Genomic DNA, 25,393 nt, shown 5'->3' with positions numbered 1-25,393 from the left:
AAAGTGAATCCCCGGAAAGCCACTCTACCTCATCCAGATGACTCTTCAACAACATCTGCCACAATCAATCAGTGCGTGAAGGTAAGTACCCAAAATAAGAGAATCATATGCTTCACATAATGTGAAAACTATATGCATTTATTATAAAACCCAGTAAAAGTGCACTCGCAAGAATGGAATGATAGACAGCACTGTGAAAAAAAATAAATAAATAAACGTGCAGATTGCGTTAACTGCGTACTTCCGTTTTACTTCTGGTCCGTGTGATGAGGTTACAGCCAGGCTCTTCCCGATGCGTTTCGTCATAGATGACGTCTTCCAGGGCAAGTTGTGAGTCATTAACATCTGATAAGCAGATTTGGATTTCTTGGTGGTGGATCATGGTGGAGGAAGTCTGTTTTTGGGAAGCTTATTGAAATTTTTTCACTAATGGCTTTGTGCTTTTATATTTTTTTTTTTATTATACATTGCTTTGAAGGCATTTGTTTTATCGCTTTTGGGTGTTAGTGCAGCACATTTGTTGTTGTTCGAACAAACGATTTAAAGATATAAAACATAAGTTCTTAAACGTTAATATGGAAAGTGTCATGTTTTTTAATGTTTTTTTATTTTCTTTAAATTAGGTTTCCGAATGCTGGCAAATCGTCTCTGCTTAGTAAAGTGTCCCATGCCAAACCTCAGATCGCTGACTATCCGTGTGAGTTTTCTGCTCTATTGTATTATGACGTTTGTGAAAATTCAGATCAACTTCTGTGCAGTCAGCCTGTTGGATCTTCCCCGCTCAGTGCCGTACACTATAGCCTGCAGCGCTGATCACTGTATTCTGATGACAAGGATGTCTGTCTGCTGCTAGGATACAACAGCTCAGCGGGGGAGGATTGAATGTGTAGATGGGGAAATTGAGTCAATTTTTTTTTTTTGTTTTGTTTTTGTTTAATTCGCCGATTGAACAAAAACAAAAAAAAAATACTCCTCCTATGGACTGACTTTCTCTGTTACAATTTTAAACTGTAGTTGGAATATGGTTGTGTCCTCTCTTAACCCCCAGTTTGCTAGCAAGTCTGGACAGTGAAAAAGCAGCCGCAGGCTCTGATCTCTCCTCCTCTCAACATGTTCTTTGTCAGCATATTGTAGATTGTAGCACCTATATTGTGATCTGGGGCAAACGCATTCTTCCTATGTCTTTTGCAGTTACAACAGTGAAGCCAGAGCTGGGGAAAATCATGTATTCTGACTTCAAGCAGGTAATCATGAGGATTATGCTGTATTTCATGGCTGGGATACATTATACCAGAAAGCAAAGAAGTTCAAGTACAGCTAAAGGCTCCTGTATGGCGGTCTAAAATCCACTTCCTATGTGATGAACAAGCCTCATAAAGTGAACCAACTGTAATGCAAGCTGGCACAGTCTACAGAAGAGTGAAAACATCTCCTTGCACAGCCTAGTGTATAAAAATTTTGTAGTTTGGGTATTGTGATTTCAGCTGAGATGCCAGCAGGCAATTTTAAGTTGTGACCTTCATTGCTAGGAGGAGGAAAGGAGCAGAATCAGGCTTATGGGGCACCGGCAACCTTGGATTTAAAGCAGAACTAAAAGCAAAAATATTTAACTCTGTTCCAATGGTCCGACACCATGCCGGTGCCGATCTTCCTCCGTCTTGATTGGCTGGTGCAAGATGACCTCATTCTTGTGGATGGCGCAGGAGTGCAGTCATCCCAGCACACAGGCTGTGCCGGAATGTAAACTGAGCTGTGCATGCTTTAGGGCAGGCATGTCCAAAGTCTGGTCCACAAGCCAATCGCGACCCGTGTTCTGGTTTCGGGCAGCCCGCCTGCTAATTTTGACATGTATATCTTTTGTGGCCCCCAACGAATCCCCGAGCACTGGGGGCCACAAAAGATATATATGCTGGCTGCCTTGGAGGAGATGGGGAGGGGGCGGGATGAGTGCCGTACATACAGGAGAATTTCCTGTTCATTCTTCGGGCTGTGTAAAGGCAAGTACAGTCTCCTGCTCTGCCATTACACGACTGTTCTGTCGGAGGCGGGACTTTCTATTAAAGAGGCTGTCGAGAAAACAGGAGTTTCTCCTGATCAGGCTGCACTGATGGCAATGGTGAGTCTGCATTCATGGCAAGGGTGGGTGCTGCATTCATGGCATTTGTGAGGCTGCAGATGGGCACTATTGAAATGAAAGCTGTGATGTTCCCGGCCCTGTAATCAAACAGGCGGCGGCTCTCCTCTCTTCTACAATATAGGAAGCCCCCCCTGATAGGCGGCACCAGGGGCGGGGGCGGAGCCCTGCCCAGGCCCCGCCCCTTTCGGTATCGGCAAAAATTCTCTTTCGGCTTTTTGCTGAAAGGGCCATTTTCGGCCGATATGTTTCGGCGGCCAAAATTTCGGTGCATCCCTAGTTTTTATTGGTCCTATGTAATAATCTAATTTTCTGAGATACTGAGTTTTGGGTTTTTACTAGCTATATACCATAATCTTCAAAATTAAGCGAAAAATGCTTGAAATATCACTCTGTATTGAATCTATATAATGAGTTTCACTTTTTTTTTAATTAAGTTACTGAAATAAACAAACTTTTTAATGATATTCTAATTTTTTGAGATCCACCTGTACATTTTGTTTTTTGTTGGCAAACCGTTCATGTTTTGTACACGGTTGATTTATTTATTTATTTTTTTCTTGTCCTTGCGTTTGTAATGACTTTTTTTTTAAGAATCGCACCACACCTATATTTGTATCATTAACAATGCCTGATTGTTAATCCATGTTCCAGATTTCGGTGGCTGATCTCCCGGGTTTAATAGAGGGAGCGCATATCAACAGAGGAATGGGACACAAGTTCCTGAAGCATGTTGAGAGGACAAAACAGCTTCTGTTTGTGGTGAGTATGAGCACTTACATCCAGCATATCATCTCTGTATAATGCTATGTGAATCCATACTTATGGCAATGGAATCTGTTCTCTCAGTGATTTTTTTTTTTTTATAAATTAGCTGTGCTTATTTTATCAGTGAGTTCTCTGTGTTTCCAGGTTGATGTTGGTGGATTCCAGCTCTCCTTTAAGACTCCATTCAGAACGGCATTTGAAACAGTGCAGCTGCTCATCTTGGTGAGTTAGAGCCTCGTTTTGCTACAACACAGTTGCTTGGGTCACAGACCCCATAGTTTAGTGTGTTTTCATCTGTTTGTTAGAAAGCTGAAACTAAGTGGAAAGTCCATAAGCTTAATCCTGCACCTGTGAAAATGTTACGTCCTAGGAGCTGGAATTGTACAAGGAGGAACTTCTAGACAAGCCTGCCTTACTAGCTGTCAATAAGATGGATGTACCGGGAGCAGAAGAAAAGTTCCAGGAGTTGATGAAACAGCTGGAAAATCCACAGGGTAGGCAATCTTTTTAAAGTGATTGGAAGGTACTTGAAGCTGTATTAAACGCAAAAGTAAGTATTTATTATATTGCAGCTCATCAATTCATAGATGTGATGTAAAGAAGTGTTAGTTGGAGTCTGACTTCAATTTGTTAGTGTATTTAAAACTGCTAGTATATCCAACACCCCCCACCCCACCCCAGACTGACAATGCTGTTGTCCAAATCTGCCACTTGTGCTCCTTCATCCAGAGTGGGGGCGCTCTAGTACAGGTGGTGTGTTGCTGCACAGTTCACCAAATGACAACCAAGGGGAAAATTCTACTGAAAAGAAAACTAATGCAACCACCGCATCTAAGAATTGGTAAGCTGCAATAGAAGACATTTTTGGTTTCAGGTTTAATATCGCTGTAAAGTGATATTAAACCCTCAGTTTTTAGGCACTTTCAGCAGCTGATTTAATCGCTCACTGAGTATGCAGCTTCTTTATCTTTTAATCCTTGGCTATGTTCCAGTTTGAGATGGTGCCATGATCGCTGCCCCAGGTTTCCTGTTTTAGGGAGACTTCTTTCTCTTGCAGCATCCTTTGGAGCCACCCCTACACTGTGCGCATCAATAGAAACACACAGCCACATAGCCTAGGATGGCAATGCATTCCCCTGCTCCTCCCTCCCTTCTCCTGACCTGCATTTTACTGCACTGGAAGAACGCAGGTCATCGCTAAGACACACAGAAAACAATTGTTTTCTTTCTGTCCTATTCACACTGTAACGTACCTCAGAGGTGTGGGGAGCTGTGATAAAAAGCAGACATGCTGGATTTTATTGCAGCGCACTGGACAGGATCGCATGTCACTGTTCATCAGTGAAATGCACTGAGTTGCTGTACAGTGACATAAATGAAGCGCCACTTTTGTGCATTTCGAATGTTTGCACAAAAAAAGGAACTTTTTGATGCACTAAATTGCACACCACACTGCCCCCTACTGCTGGTTCATTGCATCGGGAACTGACAGCTGCAGCAGCTGTCTGTTGCTGCATGAATGAGCCCTTAGAATTTTAAGGAGGACAGTAGTGGCAGATATTGGATTTTTTTAGACACACTGAAGATGACAAAAGCGCAGTGCCATTCAGCTCAGTGAAGTCATTGAATTAAATCAATAAAAATTATAACACAGTGCAGTCAATGCAGCGGCTCGCACGTGCCCAGGGGGGGATGGGGGGGGGGGGGGTTGAGTTTACAGCCTGGTTATATATGCTCAGTAAGGAGAAGTCTGTCCTGTGTTTACATGCACTTGAGAGGTGATGTAGATGGCAGAGAGCTGAAGCTGTCATGGAAAGCTCTTGCAACAACAAGGATTTAAGCACTTGACTTGACTTCTCCCTCTCCATCTATTCAGGTTGAAGTACACAGCCATGGCACTTGTTATGCTTGGGACACCTGCCTTTACACGCACATGAACTGTAATGGCATCCCCGTCTTAGTATATAGGGTTCAATATTGAGCTGGCCCACCCTTTGCAGCTATAACAGCTTCAAATCTTCTGGGAAGGCTGTCCACAATGTTGGATGAGAAGGCCTGACTCGCAGTCTTCTCTCTAATTCATCCCAAAGGTGTTCTATCTGGTTGAGGTCAAGTTCCTCCACCCCAAACTGGCTCATCTATGTCTTTATGGACCTTGCTTTGTGCACTGATGCGCAGTTCCCTTCACTGGAACTAAGTAGCCAAGCCCAACCCCTAAAAAACAATGCCACACCATAACTCCCCCCCCCTCCACCAAATGATTTTGACCAGTGCACAAAGCAAGGTCCATAAAGGCATGGATGTGCGAGTTTGCTAGCCTTTATCTTGCCCTTGGGACACTATTGCTCCCACTAATATCTGTGATGGGGCACTATTTCTCCCACTGATACCATCAATAGGGCACTGTTCCTTCCACTGACACCAATGGTGAGGCACTATTCCTTCCACTGACACCAATGGTGAGGCACTATTCCTTCCACTGACACCAATGGTGAGGCACTATTCCTTCCACTGATGCCTATGATGGGGCACTAATCCTTCATTGATGCCAATGATGGGGCACTACTCCTCCTTCTACTGACCACCAACCAGCAATGTTTAATTTCACTGAAGCTGGGCCTGGGACATTTTCTACTCCCACTGGCCACAATTTGGCCCCCCTTAAGTCTGAAGGACAGTAAACTGGCCCTTTGTTTGAAAAGTTTGAAGACCCCTGGTGCAGTTTATAGTTACTACGTTTCTTCCACTTCAGACTTTTCTCTGGGGTCTGTCTTTGACATGGAGTGGTCGGCTACAGGGGTCCTAGCACTTTGGCTGTATTTCACCCTGGGAAGGCCCGGTTGTGTTTGTGGAGCTACCTTGAGGGACAGGCTTCATATGAAACCTAAGATCCCTTTCACACTTGAAATCAATGGGACAGCGCGGCTATACGCGGCAATACCGCGGCTATAGCCGCGCTGTACGAGGGGTTTTAACCCTTTTTCGGCCGCCAGCGGGGGGTTAAAACCGCACCGCTAGCGGCCGAATACCGCGGTAAAACGGCGCTAAAAATAGCGCTGTTTTACCGCCGACGCCCCCTACCGACCCAGTGTGAAAGGGGCCTTAATGTTTGCTCTGCTGGTGATAGGCCTTGGCTTTTGTAAAGTATTGGGCTCAGGGTTAATCCTAAAGAGTAATGCCAAGATGCCCTGGTCTGGCTGGACAGAATAACTAATCTTTTTATAGATAGAGCAGCACCTGGAACTAATAGATTAGCAGAAAAGGGTGCAAGCTGACAGGAGGTGAAGAGGGATAACTTTATCAGTCTTCACTTTCCAGCAGGCCGGGGCTGGATGGTGTCAGCAGTGCTTTCCCTAATGGTAACGGAAAAACTGGTGCCCTCCACATGGCTGTGTTGAGTGGCAGGGCTGTGTATATCTGAGGACTAAATAAAATAGAAATGCCGATCTTCTGGCAGATAAATCAGCTCTCCTATATGTATACCATCTGTTTATGAGGATACTTGCCTAGAGTTCAGCTTTAATGTGAAGTTCCTTCCAGCAAGTGATGGAAGTGGAAGCCAGGCCACTGTATGTGCAAAATGACCAGATTAGATCACTTCTTAGTAACTATGGTCACCTTTTCTGAATTTTCTGCTGACTTCAAAATGCTTTCTTCTTTCCAGATTATCTCCACATTCTGCCTGAAGAGCTGGTCCCTGACCGGCAGATCGCCTTCAGACACATCCTTCCGGTGTCGGTTGTGTCCGGCCGTGGAATCGAGGAGCTCACACGCTGTATCCGCAGATCGCTGGATGAACAAGCAGAGCTGGAGATCCAAGAAGCTGCACAGAAAAAGCTACGAAGCCTCCATAAAATAACATCTCCCAGTGTGACTGTTAAAATTCAAACTTCATCCTCCTAATACATAGTGTCCTCCGTTCCTTGTATATTTCTATGTATGATTTTGTACAGTTTTTTTGTATGTAAGCCCTATTAAATTTTTTTTTCTTTTAGAACTGATGCCTTAGCTGTTTTTTCAGCCTGGCAGTGTTTGTTTCATTTACATCAACACTTTGTGTGCACTTTAAATGTGTCAGGAAGAAACCACCTTGTTCTGTGTTGCTTCATAGTATGCAGTCACAGACAGACCTGCCCTGGAAAGCAACTGGTTATATTTGGTGTAAGACAAATCTTTCCTGGAGCTGGCCATACACAGGTTGAATTTCGGCCAATTCCTGCTCCGTCGGCTGACATTCGTTCTCTGCTTGATCCTGTTGGCACCAGTCAAAGAAGTCGGGCTTAAAATTCTTACCCGAACAGCGACTGCATCCTATTAAAGGTAGTCAGTGTTTGGGTATTCTGACAACTGCAGGTGCCAGCTGTCAGAATACAGTAGTCAGCATTGCAGATTGGTCCACCTACTCTGTTTAGCATGGATGGGGGAATCCAAATACTTCTCTCATTCAGTCTCATGGCCAGCCTAAAAGTAAAGTTCACATTTTGTAAAAAAAAAAAAAAAAAAAGTAATAAATGCACATCTTTTTGCAGGTAGAAAATGTGCATTTATTATTTTTTTTTAATTGCAGACTAAAGCATTGCGCCCGCAATCAGCAGATCATGGCTACAATTTCAGGATCCTGCAGACTCTCCAACAGTGGCGCCTGGTGCTCAATTTTTTTTGGGGGGGGCGGCAAACAAACCCACCAGCCAGCGGGCGGCTTCCCTGGCTTCTCCTGCCCAATCCGGTCGCTTCTCCTCCTGGCCAATCTGGTCTTAAGACCCGCTTCCTGTCCTGATTGGCCAGAAGGAGAAGCAGGAAGACAACAGTGAATGTTAATTCGTTATTGACACAAGTGGGTGGGCTTGGGGCGCAGAGCACTGCCCAATCTTTTTGAAGCCAATTAGAGCCTCAGGCTCTAATCATGTGCTTCAAAAATTAAAAATAAAACCTCGTAGAAATCTATCTAGAAATCTGGCGCATGGAGATTAGGGGGGCAGAGCCCCTTATGGACAGGCTGCTGCTGCTCTGTAAGCAGTCTGCCTGTACTTCTGATATGGGCAGGAAGAATCAATGGACTAAAAGAGCGCTCACCAGCGCCCTCGTACTTCATGGAGAACTACAAATCGTCTGCCACAATGGCTGACGGTTCTCTTAAGCCTCGTACACACGATAGTTTTTTCCGCAGACAAAGCATCAGACTTTTGTCCAAAGGGCGTGTGCCGTGAACTTGTCTTCCATACAAACGGTACACAATTGTCGGCCAACAAACACAAACGTAGTGACGTACTACATGGAATTTCAGCTCTTGAGCGCCACCCTTTGGGCACCTTTTGCTAATGTCGTGTTTGGTGAACATTGATTCCGAGTATGCGTGTTTGGACTTTGGACTTTTGTGTGACGGACTTGTGTATACAAGATAGGAAAATCTGACAACAGACCGTTGTCTGCCGAAAATTTACTAGCCTGCCATCCAGCATTTGTTGGCAGAAAGTTGGGCAAAAATTGTCTGATGGAGCGTACTAACGGTCGGATTTTAGGCAGTCTGTCATAACACAATTCCCGGACAAAAATCCGATCGTGTGTACGAGGCTTTAGTCTGTTAATTCACAGGAGCCCTGCATGGCCGCTCTGTTTTTAAATTGTAACAGCATGCGCGGGGAGAGGATCCCCCACCTGCTGTCACAAAGCGAGGAACACTAGTGTTGGGAGGTGAATCACTAGGATCATGATACAACCTAAATATAGGTGTTACATTCTCCTAAAGGTGAACATAGCCTTTAAGGTACTGATAGGGAAGGGGTTCCTAAACAAACGGTCTGTATGGTTCCACACTCACCAAGCACAATTAAAAATATTTGTTACCCATTACAATGTCATATGGCCTTTTAACCACTTGACCTCTGGAAGATTTATCCCCTCTTCATTACCAGGTAATTTTTGCGATTTGGCACTTTAACTGACAATTGCGCGGTTGTGCGACGCTGTACCCAAATAAAATTGTTGTCGTCCTTCTTTTTTTTTTTTCTATATACTAGTAATGGTGGTGGTGATCAGCAACTTATAAGGGGTCTGCGATATTGCGGTGGACAATCGGATGCTTACTGACACTTTTGACAGTTTGTAGGAACCAGTGACACCAATGTAGTGATCAGTGCTAAAATTATACACTGTCCCTGTAATGGCACTGGCTGGGAACGGGTTAAACATCTAAGGCGATCAAAGGGTTAACTGTGCCTAACCAGTGTTTGTGTACTGTGTGAGGTGCTTTTACTAAGGGAAGTGATGGATTTTACCACAAAATCCATCATCCCTCCACATCAGAACAAAGCTCTGCCTTGTTTACATAGGCAGAGCTTGGTTCTATGTCTCTGCCCGACTATCGGTGGGTGCCGGTGGACATCCAGTACTCGGCACCCACAGATCGGCTTCTGCTATGAGTAATTGCAGCAGAAGCGGCGCATGCGTGCCCACTAGGCGGAAGTGCAGAATTACGTATATATACATGATTCTGTGCAGGAGGGCCGCCCTGTAGCAGTAAACCTTCTATGGGGCGGTCCGGAACTGGTTAAAGGATATAGTGGGTATAGAAAAGAATCACCCCCCTTTTTAAAATTATCACATTTTCTTGCTTTGCAGCTTGAAATGAAGACAGACACTGTTTTTGTTTTATCCAGCTGTATTTACTCAGTGCAACTTATAACATCCAAGTGAAAGATATTACACCAACATGTCAGGAAAAAAATGTCAAAAATAGAATCCTTGAGTTGGAAAAAGGAGCACCCCCTTGTGTCAGTATTTTGTTGGACCACCTTTTGTATTAATTACAGCCTTTAGTCTGTTGGGATATGTCTACTAACTTTTCACATCTAGATTTTTCAATATTTGCCCACTCTTCTTGGCAGAACTGCTCAAGTTCAGTTAGATTTGAAGGTGACCACTTGTGGACTGCAGTCTTCAAGTCATTCCACAGATTTTCAATGGGGTTTAAGTCTGGGCAATGACTAGGCCATGCGAGGACATTCACCCTTTTCTCCTTCAGCCACTGTCTGGTCATTTTTGCTGTGTGCTTTGGGTCAGTGTCATGTTGGAAGGTAAACCTTCTTCCCATTGACAACTTTCTGCCAGAGAGCAGCAGATTTTCCTCAAGAATTTGATGGTATTTTGTCCCATCCATTTTTCCTTCTATCCTGACAAGTGCTCCAGTCCCTGCTGCAGAGAAACATCCCCCTAACAGAATATTACCACCTCCATGTAGGAATGGTGTTATTTGGATGGTGAGCTGTATTAGATTTATTGTTTGGTTTGGAGAACAAATAATTAAATTTTAGTCTCATCTGACCATAATACCTTTTTCCATGCGACCTCAGAATTTTCAAGATGCGTTTAAGGTGATCAGATGAGACTAAAATTGAATTATTTGGCCTCCACACTAAACCATTATTTTACCACAGCAATGAAATGTGATTATTTTAAGGGGGGGGGGGGTGATTATTTTTTATACCCACTGTAAGTTCACCTTCTATAATGTGTTACACCCGTATCCAGGGTGTAATATGTAACATATTACAGTTGCAGCACCCCCCCCCCCCCCAGCTGTGACAGCAGGCCAGGGATCTTCTCACTGCTGTCACAATTTAAAAAAAAAACGCGGCTGTGCGGAGCTCCACCCACCCAGCCACATCATTCATTTACAGAGTTCTGTGAATGGGAGAAGTACAACTACTGTCAGCCATTGAGCCTGACAACTTGTAGTTCCAATGAATTACCAGGTTAGGATGAGCGCTCCAGGTAGTTCATTGATGGTTCCTGTCATTCTGTAACTGCCTGCCCCTACGAGATATGTGCAGACCGCTACACTGACAGTCTGCAAGGGCCTGAGATTGCACCTGTGATCTGCTAATCGCGGATGCAATGCTCTGCAGGCTCCAAATAAATAAATAAATGCATGTTTTTTTTCTGTAAAAAGATGTGCATTTATTTATTTTCTACAAAGGTGAGGTTATCCTTTTAACCACTTCAGCCCCGGAAGATTTGGCTGCTCAATGACCACGCCATTTTTTGCGATACGGCACTGCGTCGCTTTAACTGACAATTGCGCGGTCGTGCGCCGCTGTACCCAAACAAAATTGACGTCCTTTTTTTTCCCATAAATAGAGCTTTCTTTTGGTGGTATTTGATCACCTCTGCGGTTTTTATTTTTTGCCCTATAAACAAAAAAGAGCGACTATTTTGAAAAAAAACACAATATTTTGTTCCCTTTTATTATATTATTAATTTATTTATTATATTATTTATTAAAATATCCCCATTTTTTTTTTTTAAAAGCTAATTTCTTTCTCAGTTTAGGCTGATATGTATTCTTCTACATATTTTTGGTAATAAAAATCACAATAAGCGCATATTGATTTGTTTGTGCAAAAGTTATAGCGTCTACAAATAGGGGATAGATTTATGGCATTTTTATTATTATTTTTTTTACTAGTATTAGTGGTGATCTGCAATTTTTATCGGGACTGCGACATTGCGGCGGACAGATCGGAAACTTTTGACACATTTTTGGGACGATTGACAATTATACAGCGATCAGTGCTATAAAAATGCCCTGATTACTGTATAAATGTCGGTGGCAGGGAAGGGCTTAACACTACGGGGTGATCAAGGGGTTAATTGTGTTCTCTGTCTGACTGTGTGTTCTAACTGTGGGGGGAGGGGACTGACTATAGGAGATGACAGATCATGGTTCCTAGCTATTAGGAACTCACGATCTGCATCTCGTCTCAGAACAGGGATTGTGTGTTTACACACACACACACACCCCTGTTCTGCCTCTCGTGCCCGCGGTTGCTGGTGGCTGGCGGTCATCGCGACCACCTGTCACGAGCATTGGCACCCCCGTGCCTGCTATCCCACTTAAAGGAGCCAATGTACAGCTACGACGGATCGTGCCGACCTGCCGCAGTATAATGGCAGCAGCTGGTCGGCAAGTGGTTAAAGAATGATTTCAGGCAAGGCTCCATTATACATAGTTATATTAGTCCAGCTTGGATCATGCCTAACCAATGCCCCTGGAAGCTGGAAACCACTGAAGTAGCCACCGTTACACCAGTGATCTCCACTAGCTTCCAGGTCCAGCGGCAAGTGGCCGCACTCCTGCTTACTGTACACAGGAGCTTGGCCACTTGGCATGGGCACCATTCAGATGATTCTCTGAATGGCATCCGTGCTGAGCAGCCGACCTTCTGTGTTCACAATGCATTAGGTCTGCCACTCAGCATGGGACCTGAAAGCAAAGGGCGATCACAAGGGGCATGGGCCAGGTATGGTACAGTATATACATAGTTACATTGGTTTAAGCTGGATCAGTATAATTTATGTGTAATATAGCCATGCCTGGAATTCTTCTTTAACCAGTTACCGACCGCACTATAGTCGAATGATGGCTACAGTGCTGCTTGATAACTCTGGGAGAGCATACTATGACGTCCTCCTAGAATCGCGCCCCCTAGGGCGCGCACATGGGACTATCCATGCTCGCTGGGTTCACGGGACTCGGCACAACATGGATCGCAGTAAAGGGCCAATGACAGTGGCCCTTTACCACATGATCGGTCTGTCCAATGACTGAGTGATCACAATGTAAACACAGCGGGGTCATCCAGGGGTTCAATGCTCTCCTCTCACTGATACATTGTGAGTGGAGAGGAGAGCGATCGTGTGCCCAAATGTCAGTTTATTGCTATATTACTGTGCCCAGCAGTGGTACGTCAGTGCTCCACTGTGCCACCTCAGTGCCTCTACAGAACCTCACCAGTACCACCTGTGCCCATCAGTGCTCATTAGTGCACCCTCATTAGCACCCAGCAGTGCAGCCACACCTGTCCTAGTTTATGTATCGCACCACAGTCACCAGTGTGGCAAAAAAATATTTTACCAGCGAGGAGTCCTACCAGCGTCTTAGCCTGAGCAATGAGAGCAGCGGGGAGCTCTCTGAGTCTCAGTCCAATTCTGATTCGGCATATGAACCCTTTACAAGCAGTGGGTCTGCTACAGAATTGGAGGAAGAGGAACGCGTGCCCATGAAAAGAAGGCGTTCTGGCGTGGAGCAGCAGCAGCCTACTACCAGCAGCTCAGTGCCGTCCACCTCGAGTGCAGTGCCACTGCAACAAAGGCCAAGTACCAGTGGAGTGTCATCTAAGCCCCAAAGGGATAGGGCCCATGCCAGCCTTCCCTATGCCCTTCAAAACCCCCTGTGGTTTCCCCCTAATTCCAGAGCAGCAAACATCTCCCCTTTCACCGCCCAGCCAGGTGTCCAGGTGAACACCGATGATTTTACCCTGCTTGATTTTTTTCATATAATTTTTGCTGAAGACTTACTATCGTTCATCGTTGCCCAGTGAAACCTCTATGCACAGCAGTTCATAGTAAGCAACCCTGGTTCTAGTTACGCCCGTCCCTTTGAATGGAGAGAACTTACCATAGAGGAATTAAACATTTTTTTAGGCCTAACTTTTACTACAGGACTCACAAAAAAAAAAACGAATTGTACTCCTATTGGTCCACCAACCCCATCCACTACATGCCAATCTTCTCATGCATTATGCCAAGATCAAGATACATTATGATTATGCAGTTCCTCCACTATAATGACAACACCCAGTGCCCTCCCCGAAATGACCCAGCTTTTGACAAATTATTAAAAATTCGGCCACTCCTAAATTATTTCTCTGAAAAATGCCCCCAGTTATATACCCCCAATTAGAATACTCCGTTGATGAGTCACTTGTCAAATTCACAGGCAGGCTTGGCTTCAAACAGTTTATCCCCAGCAAAAGGGCCCGATATGGGGTTAAACTGTGCAAAATTTGTGACCGAGCCACGGGGTACATCTACGCCTTCCTGGTGTATGAAGGGAAGGACTCCCAACTGCATCCCCCTGAATGCCCAGAGTACATTTGAGCCAACGGAAAAGTTGTCTGGGTGCTTGTCTATCCACCCCTTGGAAAGGAATACCATCTTTATGTGGATAATTTTTATACAAGCTTGCCCCTCTTCTGCAATCTTCACCGGAGGGACACCCCAGCATGTGGTACAGTGACAGCTAATAGAAAGGGCTTCCTGCAAAAACTCGTCAATGAAAGGCTACGCCGAGGAGAGACGGCGTCTTTGCAGAACCAGGAGCTATTGGCTGTCAGGTGGAGGGACAGACAAAATGTTCACATGCTCACATCAATCCATAACGACACCTACGTGGAAGTCCCCATAAGAAATGGCCCAATCCAGAAACCAACTTGTGTTCATGACTATAATTTGTTCATGGGGGGAGTGGACTTCAATGATCAGATGATCAAACCCAACCTTCCCACAAGAAAATCCTGCCATTGGGATAAAAAAGTGTCCATTTATTTTTTCAGTTTGGCCATGTATAACACTTATGTTATTTACCAAAAATCTACCGAGACCCCTGTATCCTATCTGCATTACCAAGAACAAGTTATCTCCACCCTTTTGTGCCCTGAAGGCCCACCAGAAAATATTCGCTCTGATTCAGTAAGCAGACTGCACGAACGTCACTTTCCTGAGAAAATCCCCCTGTGAAACAGGCCACAGACATCAAAAGAAATGTCAGGTGTTCTCCAGAGAAGGAGTTAGAAGAGACACCACATATTATTGTCCTCAATGTCCTTCTCAACCACCAGGCCTCTGTATAGGTGACTGTTTCCGCCGTTACCATAGTTCTCTACATTATTAGGGAAGTATGGTAAACATAATTCTTGTTTCCTGTCATTTTCCTCCATACCCCTTATGCCACTGCACTGAATTGTACATACCTCTGCCTTCTTAGAAACCGACCCTGGCCTGTTATATGACCACGTTTCTGCCTAACGCCAAATATACCTCTGCCTTCTCCGGAACTGACCCTGGCCTGTTGTACGACACTTCTGCCTAACGCTAAACTGTACCTACCTACCTCTGCCTGATCTGGAACTGACCCTGGACTGTTTGACCAAGTTTTTTGCCAGTCTCTTGGACTGATCTTTTACCCTGCTATGCTAGAACACATGGGTCCCACATATGTGAGGTGCTCCAGAATTGTTTTTCTGGATGAAGAAAACTAATTTTTTAGTTTTCTCATTCCCGGATTAGGGTCTGGAGACTTGGAGGCTTCAAAGAGATTTGGGTGGGAGAAGCCTCTACCCCTGTCCCCATTCTTTCCTGGCCTGCTACTTGGACCATGTTCCGGCTTACTACCAGGACCAATATTTTGGAACTGCTGGCAATATCTCTACCTGCACTGACCCTGGACTGTATGTGGACAGTATCCCTGCCTGTACTGACTATGGACAATATTCCTGCCTGCTGCCTGGACAATTCCATTCACTGTCGCTGACCATGTCCCTGCCTGCTGCCTGGATCAGGGCTGTCCTCCTGTGGACAAATGCACTACTAAAACCACAGGTAATCTTTTGTGTACCCTTTGCTCAGCAGAATGTATTTTGGGGTGTAATTCTTGGTATGTACATGCTATGTGTTAGAAATATGAAGGGCCTTCAAAAATGTGATAGGTTGTAAGGAATTTAGATGCATCATTTATCTCCCTAGAACACCTGATGGTGCTCCTTGGATGTTTGGCCTCTGTATGTGGACAGACTGTGTAAAAGTCTCACACATGTGGTATGGCCATACTCAGGAGGAGTAGCATAATATATTTTGGGGTGTCATTTTTGCTATGTACATGCTATGTGTTGGAAATATCTTATAAATGGACAACTTTGCGTTTTCATTTTTTTTCCACATTTTCCAAAACTTTCTGGAAAAATATGAACCGTTCAAAAGACTCATTATGCCTCATAGATTATACGTTGGGGTGTTTGCTTTCCAAAATGGGGTCATTTTTTGGTTATTTACATTGTCCTGGTGCTCCAGGGCCTTCAAAAGTGTAATAGGTGGTTGAGAGATTAGATGTGTAATTTATGCTCCTAGAACGCCTAAGGGTGCTACTTCAATGTTGGGCCTCTGTATTTTGGCAGGCTGTGTAAAAGTCTCACACATGTGGTATCGCCATACTCAGGAGGAGTAGCAGAATGTATTTTGGGGTGTTATTTGTGGAATGCACATGCCATGTGAGAGAAATAACCTGTTATAATGACAATTTTGTGGGAAAAAAAAATCTTCATTTGGAAAAAATTGTGGGAAAAAATGACAACTTCAAAAAACTAACCATGCCTCTTACTAAATACCTTGGAATGTCTACTTTCCAAAAAGGGGTCATTTGGGGGGGTATTTGTACTTTCCTGGCTTGTTAGTGTCTCCCGAAATTAGATAGGCCTTCATTACATCAGGTGTGATCAATTTTCAATAATTGGCACCATAGCTTGTAGACTCTATAACTTTCACAAAGACCAAATAATTTACACTGATTTGGGTTATTTTTACCAAAGATATGTAGCAGTTTAAATGTTGGCCAAAATCTATGAAGAAAAATTACTAATTTGCAAAAATTTATAATAGAAATGAAGAAAAATTATTTTTTTTACAAATTTTTTCGGTCTTTATTCATTTATAGCACAAAAAATAAAAAACCCAGAGGTGATCAAATACCACCAAAAGAAAGCTCTATTTGTGTGAAAAAAGGACAAAAATTTTATATGGGTACAGTGTTGCATGAGTGAGTAATTGTCATTCAAAATGTGAGAGCACTGAAAGCTGAAAATTGGTCTGGTTAGGTAGGTGGTTTAAGTGCCCAGTGGGTAAGTAGTTAAAATGGAGCTATGGGAAACATGGCATATGATGCAGTCTGTTACCACCTTGAAAGCATATCTAAACCCAAAACCAAAATTGTAATATATTGTAGTTCACATGCCCTTAGATATGGTGGCTGCATAAGTTTTATTTTTATCTTAATTTCCCTTCATGTCTTCACCCATTTCTCCATTGTATCTAGGGGGGCAGCCATTGTTCTCACAGAGGCTGTGGACTGTCTGCCTTTGTTCATCTCTATTACATGGTGGGTTGATGGGACTAGCAGTTTACACAATAAAGATTAGTTTCTTCATGCTTCTAGTTCAGCTCAAAAGAAGTGACAAGGACACAGAATTCCTGGCACTGTACTTGCTGAAACTGTTCTTAGGCCAAAAAGGGAACATGAATGCAGCCACATCTAAGGACTGGTAAGCTGCAATATATTACATTTTTGTTTTTGGGTTTAGCTTAGCTTTAACACAGTGTGTGTTTGTATTATTTTGACTCTCCCCTATACCCTAGTTTATTATCGCTTGATCCTTTCAGATCCATTATTTTTCCCCCCACACATACCATGACAGTCCACTGTAGTGCATTTAACACACTCATATTATTTTGTGGACAATCCTTTTGTTCAAATGGGCTTCCAACACACAACAATGGACTGTAAATCACACCTGTAACATTTCTGGTAGCAAAGTGCATCACAAGTCACGGTAATGTTACATTGCATTGTAGATGTAATTTAAAATGAATGTCACCACAACACCCCAGTGCATGCACGGTGCATTGCATAGGTGCACATAGTTTACCATGTTACCCCAGTGTGCTGGTGTGAAAGTTCCATGACAGACCAGCTGTCCTACAAGAGTGGTAGTTGAAGGGGTTGGAACAAATCATATTACACTGGTGGTGGAAAGGACAGAAGGGTTGGGGCTTAATCTTAGACTTGGGCCCCATGTACAGCCTGGCTCCAAGATCCAGGTCCACTCATCCATTAATATAAAGGGATTGGGAGCCTAGTCCCCAACCAGGCTGCCACAAAGACATGGGGGCAATTGGACTATCGCGGTACAGTAAAGCAATAGAATTTGAATTGTATAACAAATGTATAAAAAATACAAAAGATTTTTATTGGTGCAGGAAACATAATCAATTACAGATTAAAACATGTTAACAGTTCATATATATCACCAAAATAATTTAACCCCAGAAAGGGAGAATCACAGTGGGACAATTGATCACAGACGGCATCTCTCTCAACCAGTTTCGCGGACAATAGTCGCTTCGTCAGGAGGGTATCTGTAATTGTAATTGAACAAAGTATTTATGTAGATAGAGGGGGAGGAGAAGCAAGGCTGCTTACCCATGACCCGGCAGGCACCAGGCGCAAGGCGCCACCACAAAGAGGGGGTCCCCTGCGGCGACTATCCTTTTTCCCTATACAGTAGGTGACTTTGGCATGGGTGGATATGCCTTAACATGCCTCAACCCTTTGCCATTTGTCTGTAGTGCTATATACTGCGGCTGCACGTTGGTACCATCTCCCTCAGTGGGATTGCCTTTCCCGGGACCCCTAAACTTTTTACCAGGCACATGCTGTGTCTCCTACTCACCTAATATTTCACTTGGTTTCACTCTCTTTTGACTGCCTATCACCTCCCCTTTCCCTCCCCCCCTTTTTTTTCCCCTCTTTCCTTCCCTTGTTTCTTTCCTCTCCCGTTCTCCACTTCTCCTTCCCTCCCTTCTCCCTCCCTCTTCTTCTTACTTCCTCCCTGCTTGGTTTTGTCCCATTCCCCCCTCCCCCCTTCTGTCCCCCATTGGCCTTTCCTTTGGCCTTTTTTCTTGCTTCACTTTCTCCTCCCCCTCCTATTCCCCATCCCTTCACTCCCCACATCCACCACGCTCATCTTTCAATACCCTTTCTCACTCCACATTCACACATTTTTTAATTCACCTATTCATTATCTCATGTTTTTAATTCACACCTTCCTTAGTGTTCACATTGCCTATTTTTTCACCACAATTCAATTCACCCTTTCTATATAATTCTCTCCTCCGATCCCAGTCCTATATCCCTCTTCACCACTCCATTCACAATTTTTCACTGGTCCACTATTTTGTGGTTTCACAAGTCCACAGCATACCTATTTTTCTTGCCCTACTTTATTTACCCAGATTCCAGTTCATCATGATTGGTAGCTCCCCCGAGTCGCCGCGGGGGACCCCCTCTTTGTGGTGGCGCCTGGTGCATGCCGGGACATGGGTAAGCAGCCTTGCTCCCCCTCCCCCTCCATCTACATAAATACTTTGTTCAATTATTATGCTGTATTATAAGTTCTTTATCGCTTATGCCTCCAGGCAACTATATTGTTCTCTGATCAATCTGCTAATTAAATTACAGATACCCTCCTGACAAAGCAGCTATGGTCCGCGAAGCTAGTTGAGAGAGATGCCAGCTGTGATCAATTGTCCCACTGTGATTCTCCCCTTCTGGGGTTAAATTATTTTGGTGATATATATGAACTGTTATCATGTTTTAATCTGTAATTGATTATGTTTCCTGCACCAATAACATTTTTTTGTATTTTTTATATACTTGTTATATATTCAAATTGTATTGCTTTACTGTACCACAATAGTCCAATTGCCTCCATGTCTTTGTGGCAGCCTGGTTGGAGACTAGGCTCCCAATCCCTTTATTTCTAGATTCCTGGATGATGGTACAAGTCTCTAATGATCTTTACCTTTAGCAATTCACTACAGAGGCCACATTCATTTTCCTCATCCATTAACATGACATCTTTGCAGTCTGTGGCCGAGTGATTTCATATTTGCCTTCACATGCCCGCTGCTTTCTGATCCTGAAGCCCATACTGCGCAAGTTACTGTTTCTGCTTCATATAAAGTATTTTTTTGCATTTTTTTTATTTGTATGTTTTTTATGTTTTATATAGTATAACACTATTAGGAGAATTATGTGCTCTGGAAAATTATGCGGTATAAATGACATGGTGGAGAGGTCAAACTTGCAACATAGATGTCGGAAAACTAATATTTAACCACTTAAGGACTGAGCCTCTTTTTTACACTTGTTGTTTACAAGTTAAAATCATTTTTCTTTGCTAGAAAATTACTTAGAACCCCTTAACATTATATATATTTTTTTCTAACAACCTAGAGAATAAAATGGCGGCCGTTGCGATACTTTCTGTCACACCGTATTCGCGCAGCGGTCTTACAAGCGCACTTTTTTAAAAAAAAATACACTTTTTTAAATTATAAAATAAGACAACAGTAAAGTTAGCCCAATTTTTTTTATATTGTAAAAGATAATGTTACGCCGAGTAAATTGATACCCAACATGTCACGCTTTAAAATTGCGCCCGCTCATGGAATGGCGACAAACTTTTACCCTTAAAAATCTCCATAGGCGATGTTTAGGCTGAGCCAGAGATCATGATGGCATCCATCTGCTTCAGCCAATCAGAGGAAGCTTTGTATTCATTAAAACGGAACTTTGTCATTTTTTCAACTTTCCATCTATTAAATCTTCTGCCTTGTTGTTTTAACTTTGGATACTAAGAATGTTTTTTTTTCTGCCAGTAAAATCCCTTATACAGCCCACTTCCTGTTTCTTGTATGGTAAAAAGCCTATGTTTATGACATCATGCACAGCTCTCTCTCTCACTCTTGTGGGAGTTTGCCAGGAAGGGAGGGGGGATGAGTCGTAAGAGGGCCAATGAGAGCTGCAGAGTCGGAGGTGTGCCTCTGTGTGTCTGTGTAATCTGTCCCCAAAACATAAAGATTGCACTCACATAATGGGGAGACAGGATTTCCCTCTTCCCCTGATTATGTCTGCCTACTGACGAAACACATTGGGCGGGGATTGGTTTGTGACATCACCACATCAGCCGTAAGACCGGCGGTGGCTTTTTCACATTTCAATCCTGTCTCTCCAGTATGTGAATGCAGTACTTATGAATAAATATATTGGCTTTATGTGGTTTTACACTATGGTTTTTGCTCTTTGTTTTCTTAATTTCCCATGTGGCTTTTAATTGAGAGTGATCGTTCAGGAGGGGTTTGGAGACCTTGGTTGCCACCATCCTTGTTGCAGAGCACTATTTCGATCTTGTGCTACCTAGGGATCCCACGCAGCTGGTAAGAGGCTTGAGCACAGTGGTGGTGGAATCCTTGGTGATTAACACAAGATTGGAGAGTTTCACTTTGATATTGGCGGTTAGAGCTTTATTTGAGGACTTTTTCATTTATATTTTAAATGGCACTTGAACTCTGAATGTTTAAATAAAAACATAAACGTGCAGCGCTTTTCCTAATAGGTTACACCAAAGTGCATATAGTCATTTTCCCTTATCCACAGACAGTCCTTGATAGAGTGAATAGGAATCCAAAGCAAAAGACCATTATCTCCAACCAAAACACACACACACAGCTGCTTACCAGATGAGGTTGACCACCTTATTACAGAGGGTCAAACAGTCTCATTAGTATTCCAGAAATGGCTCCAGGGATGATCCAATCCATCAGCCACCACATCAGCTCAAAGCCCTTCCAGGTCCTCCCGAGTCCCAGCGGTCGCTTCTCCTCCCGGCCAATCAGGACTTAGGATTCACGGCCAATCGGGTCTCAGGACCTGCTTTCTGATTGGCTGGGAGGAGAAGCAGGAAGACATTAGCGAATAGTAATTTGCTAATGTCACACAACTGGGTGGGCTCCGGGCGCCTCGAGCCTACCCTTTTTGAAGCCATTTAGAGCCCCAGGCTCTAATCATGTGCTTCAAAAACATAAACAAAAAACCCACTGAAATCCATGCATTAGGGGCCGGACACATGGATTAGGGGGGAGGTGCCCCTGCCTCCTGTATGAGCGGCCGCCACCGCTGGAGAGGCACCTCTGCATACTGTGTGATCATCTTGACCTGAAGGACTTTGAACTGATATGGTGGCTGATGGATTGGATTGTCCCTGGAGCCATTTCTGGAGTTTGAATGCATGTGTTTTACCCTCTGTAATGGGGTGGTCAATCTCATCTGGTTAGAGGCTGTGTGTGTGTTTTGGTTGGAGGTGGTGGACCAGCAAATTGTGTAAGTAGCTTTTGTATGTAACTAAGTGGGTCTGAGCACAGATTTTTTCAATATCTTTTGTGGTTTCCCTCTGAATGTTTGTTTATTTCATCATGGTTATTTATTCACTGTCTTTGTATGTTTACTAATTTTATCACAATATATTTAAAGGGATAGTGCACCCATCTTCATGTTTTTATTTTAAGCTGGTCTTATATTCAGAGATTTTGAGTGCTGCTGTTACTTTATACACTAAGTACGGCAATTTCTTTTTTTTTTTTTTTGATTCTTACTAAACCATCTTGCTTGTCTTGCTGCAACACCCTATGAGAAATACTGCAAGCAAGATGGTGAATGCCAACTTCCCTTCCCTTTAAATAAAACTCCTGTATATAGGAAGTAAATGTTGTTTTTCCATCTTCGCTGTGTTCTGTTAAACTCCACATCTGACCAGATGCATAAAAGTCAATATTTATTTTTTCCGTAAAATCTAGGAGTTCATCAGTTACAGAATATTGGTATTTTCTTTTTTTTTTGGAAACCGACCACTAAAAGGCATACACAACACCATCACGCTAAAAAGCTACAACACAGCTGTAAAGAAAGAATTACAAAAAGAAACATTTTTTACATTCCACTTTGTCTGCCTTATAGAAAGATTTAATGCTGGACTTCTTTAGCGATACAGAAACAATTCCCTTGCAAAACAAATACATCTCATAGCAGATGGCACACCCAGCTGCTGGGGGAACTATAAGTCCCAGCATGTCGTTTTTGGGGTAACTGGACTTGTATTTCCTGCAACAGCTGGGGGAGCCGTAGCCTGACCATGGCTCAAAGCATCCAATCACATATCAGAATTCAGCAGCTCGGTGTTGTCAAGGACTACTGAAACCTGAAGTCAATTGGCGGTTCACATACTGATATAGTGTTCATTACCATCAAAGGAGAAGTCAGTCATTTTGTGATGAAACTGCTGTCACCGAGTCAATGAGGCTTTTGGAATACAACAAAATGGCTGCCTTCATTTTGTACAAAAATCCCAACATCCTGTTTCCTAGAAATGTGATATGTCCTTCATTTTGTCGATCGTTTTCATTGCTATCAGTTGTGCCCCCCTAGAAAAACTCTAAACCAAGGCACTGAAGCCACAGCATATACTTGTGTCTACAGAAAATGACCTTCTAGGCTGGGTTCACACATGTCCGGCTGCAGTTTACAGTCCAGGGTCTGGTGCAGTTTTGTTCCCCAGTTCAGGTGCAAATTTTTACTTGAATTCGCTCCTAAACCCAAAATTGCACTGGACCCTTTTCAAAAAAAAGGATCGCAGTCGCCCCGGACATGTGTGAACCGGCTACATTGAAAGCCAGTCTGGGTTCACATGTTATGCAAATCAAATGCAATTAAAAACGCATCTTTTTTGCACATATGTGAACTGAGGGGAGTATCTAAATAGCTGTATACTATCACCCAGAGCTATCAGTTTAGCTGGTTCTCATAGACATGACATACATTGTAAAAACTGGAGAGAAAGCAGAGCTGAATCTGAATTTTATTTACCAAGTCCATTAAACCTGAGAGCTGTTGCATATGTTCTGATTACCTTATTAATTGACCTTTTGTCTATTTACAGATGTATTTCCTGATGAAGCGGTTCACCCCGTGAAACTAGTCGAAGTACTATATATGACCAAGTCAACCTTGTTTTAATTGTATTGTTATGAAGTTTGTATTAATACATTTTCGTAATTTTTTACGATTGTCTATATGTTCTATTTATACTTTTTCTACAGTGTACCGAGATACTCCACTTGCTCCTTTGCCCCTGGTGAACCTTGGTTGGGGACCAGGTTCCCAAACCTCTATTCCACTAAACTTTGGTTGATGGTACAATTTGTTACTTTAAAATTTTACATTTATGGTTATGATTTCAAGAGGCCACTCATTCTCTTCTAAACCTGAGAGCTGATTGGTTGCTCTAGTTGGTACCTTTATTTTGGCTCCAGTTTTTCGGAGAGGCTGATATGTCTACAATTCACCTACAGCAACAATGGAAAAATAAGTTGGTCTTGGGGACAACAGATGCTTCAAATTTATGTGTACACATAAGAGAACCATGTGAGCGTTAACTGCAATTTACAAATGTTACTTCTCTGTGTTCCAATATCACATTTTAAGAAAGAAGATGTTGGGCTTTTAAGTGGACCTATACACAAGTGCCAACCCCCAACTTTCCTGACAATCTTGCTTCTTTAAAAGCCATTCGTAGTAGAAGAGGCTGTGAAATGACCCACCAGCAGAAACCAGTGCTAGGAGTGTATGGTCACGTGACCACTGCCAAGCCATTCATCATGAAATTTTTTAATGTTGAGTGGAATTGATTTTTCTTTCTCAGACATTTTGGTGAAAATCAGAAGATTTTGGCAACATTTCAATTTTTTTGCAAAATATATTGGAGTCAAGTCATTGGCCAAGCAGAATTGAAGTGCATGTAAAGGCAATGCTTTTTTTAAATTGTGGATAGGTTAAGGAAGGGTTAAAACCCCTATTTGGCGATTTTACTGTCTGTGTCTCACTGGGGAGGATTCCTTCTAAAGCCTCGTACACATGATTGAATTGTTGGCCAACAGAGTGTCAGACTTTTGTCAAAAGGGCATGTACCAGGATCTTGTCTTGCATACTAACGGCACACAATTGTCGGCCAACAAACACAAACCTAGTGACGTACTACGTGGGATTTGAGATCTTGAGCGCCACCCTTTGGGCACCTTCTGCTAATGGTGTGTTTGGTGAGCATTGATTCCGAGCATGCGTGTTAGTACTTTCGACTTTTGTGTGACGGACTTGTGTACAGACAATTCGAAAACCTGACAACAGACCGCTAACTGCCGAAAATTTACTAGCCTGCCATCCAACATTTGTTGGCCGAAAGTTGAACAATCTGAAGGAGCGTACTAACGGACGGATTTTAGGCCAACAGTCTGTCATCACACAATCCCCTACCAACAATCCGATCGTGTGTACGAGGCTTTAGAAAAGAAAAAGTACATTTTCCCATAGTGTGAGGAAAGGACATCTTAAGCTGGTTAAATACTAGTAAATTTTCATACAAAAATTTGTAAAAACATAATTTCTTCTTTGTATATTTATTGACTAGACAAATGTTGTTCAATAGTGCTTCAAAATAGTGTTTGCTTTTAACATTTAATTTTGGAATGAATGTAATTCCCAGAACAAAAAACACATACACATTATCATTAGTTCGAAAAAATTGTACATCCTGCTTCTTCGATATTTCTCATCACTGGTCGAAATGCTGATTTGACCCCCACTGATGATTAGAAAATAAAATTAACTTTCTTAAAATAAAAAAATTTGAACAAAATTCTACTAGAATATAGCCAGCTTTAGACAGTTGTACCCCAGATCATTTGTTCTTGTTGAATGATCTACGCTTACCCATTGGCTGTGGTGACCACTCTAAAATGTTGGATTTCCCATTACTTTCTGTCTCAATGACAATGGTCTCCACATAAAAAAAATAGAGGAGTGAATCTCCATAATGGGGACACAAACAGTCATAAAAACCTAACAGAGGGTCAGACCCTTACTCACTCTTTACAAAACTAAAAAAAGACACAAATTTCAAGGTGTATTGTGTTGGTTTTGTAAGGTGCAAATAG

General features: G+C 42.9%; 1 protein-coding gene across 1 annotated transcript in view; it reads left to right on the top strand.

The window, feature by feature from the left end:
• Positions 1-6,899, top strand: part of GTPBP10 (GTP binding protein 10) — a 44,103-nt gene extending 37,204 nt beyond the window's left edge. Inside the window, exons 5-10 of the mRNA XM_073629700.1 lie at positions 624-697; positions 1,192-1,244; positions 2,789-2,896; positions 3,047-3,124; positions 3,273-3,396; positions 6,567-6,899. Coding sequence (XP_073485801.1) covers positions 624-697; positions 1,192-1,244; positions 2,789-2,896; positions 3,047-3,124; positions 3,273-3,396; positions 6,567-6,805 — 676 coding nt within the window. The 3' untranslated portion in view covers positions 6,806-6,899. The remainder of the gene's footprint in view (positions 1-623; positions 698-1,191; positions 1,245-2,788; positions 2,897-3,046; positions 3,125-3,272; positions 3,397-6,566) is intronic.
• Positions 6,900-25,393: the final 18,494 nt, after the last annotated feature.

Source organism: Aquarana catesbeiana, linkage group LG05 (genome assembly GCF_042186555.1).
Source record: "Aquarana catesbeiana isolate 2022-GZ linkage group LG05, ASM4218655v1, whole genome shotgun sequence".
NCBI classification, from domain to species: Eukaryota; Metazoa; Chordata; class Amphibia; order Anura; family Ranidae; genus Aquarana; species Aquarana catesbeiana.
Note: the sequence above shows the minus strand (reverse complement) of the source record. Positions and strands in the feature narration are given on the sequence as shown.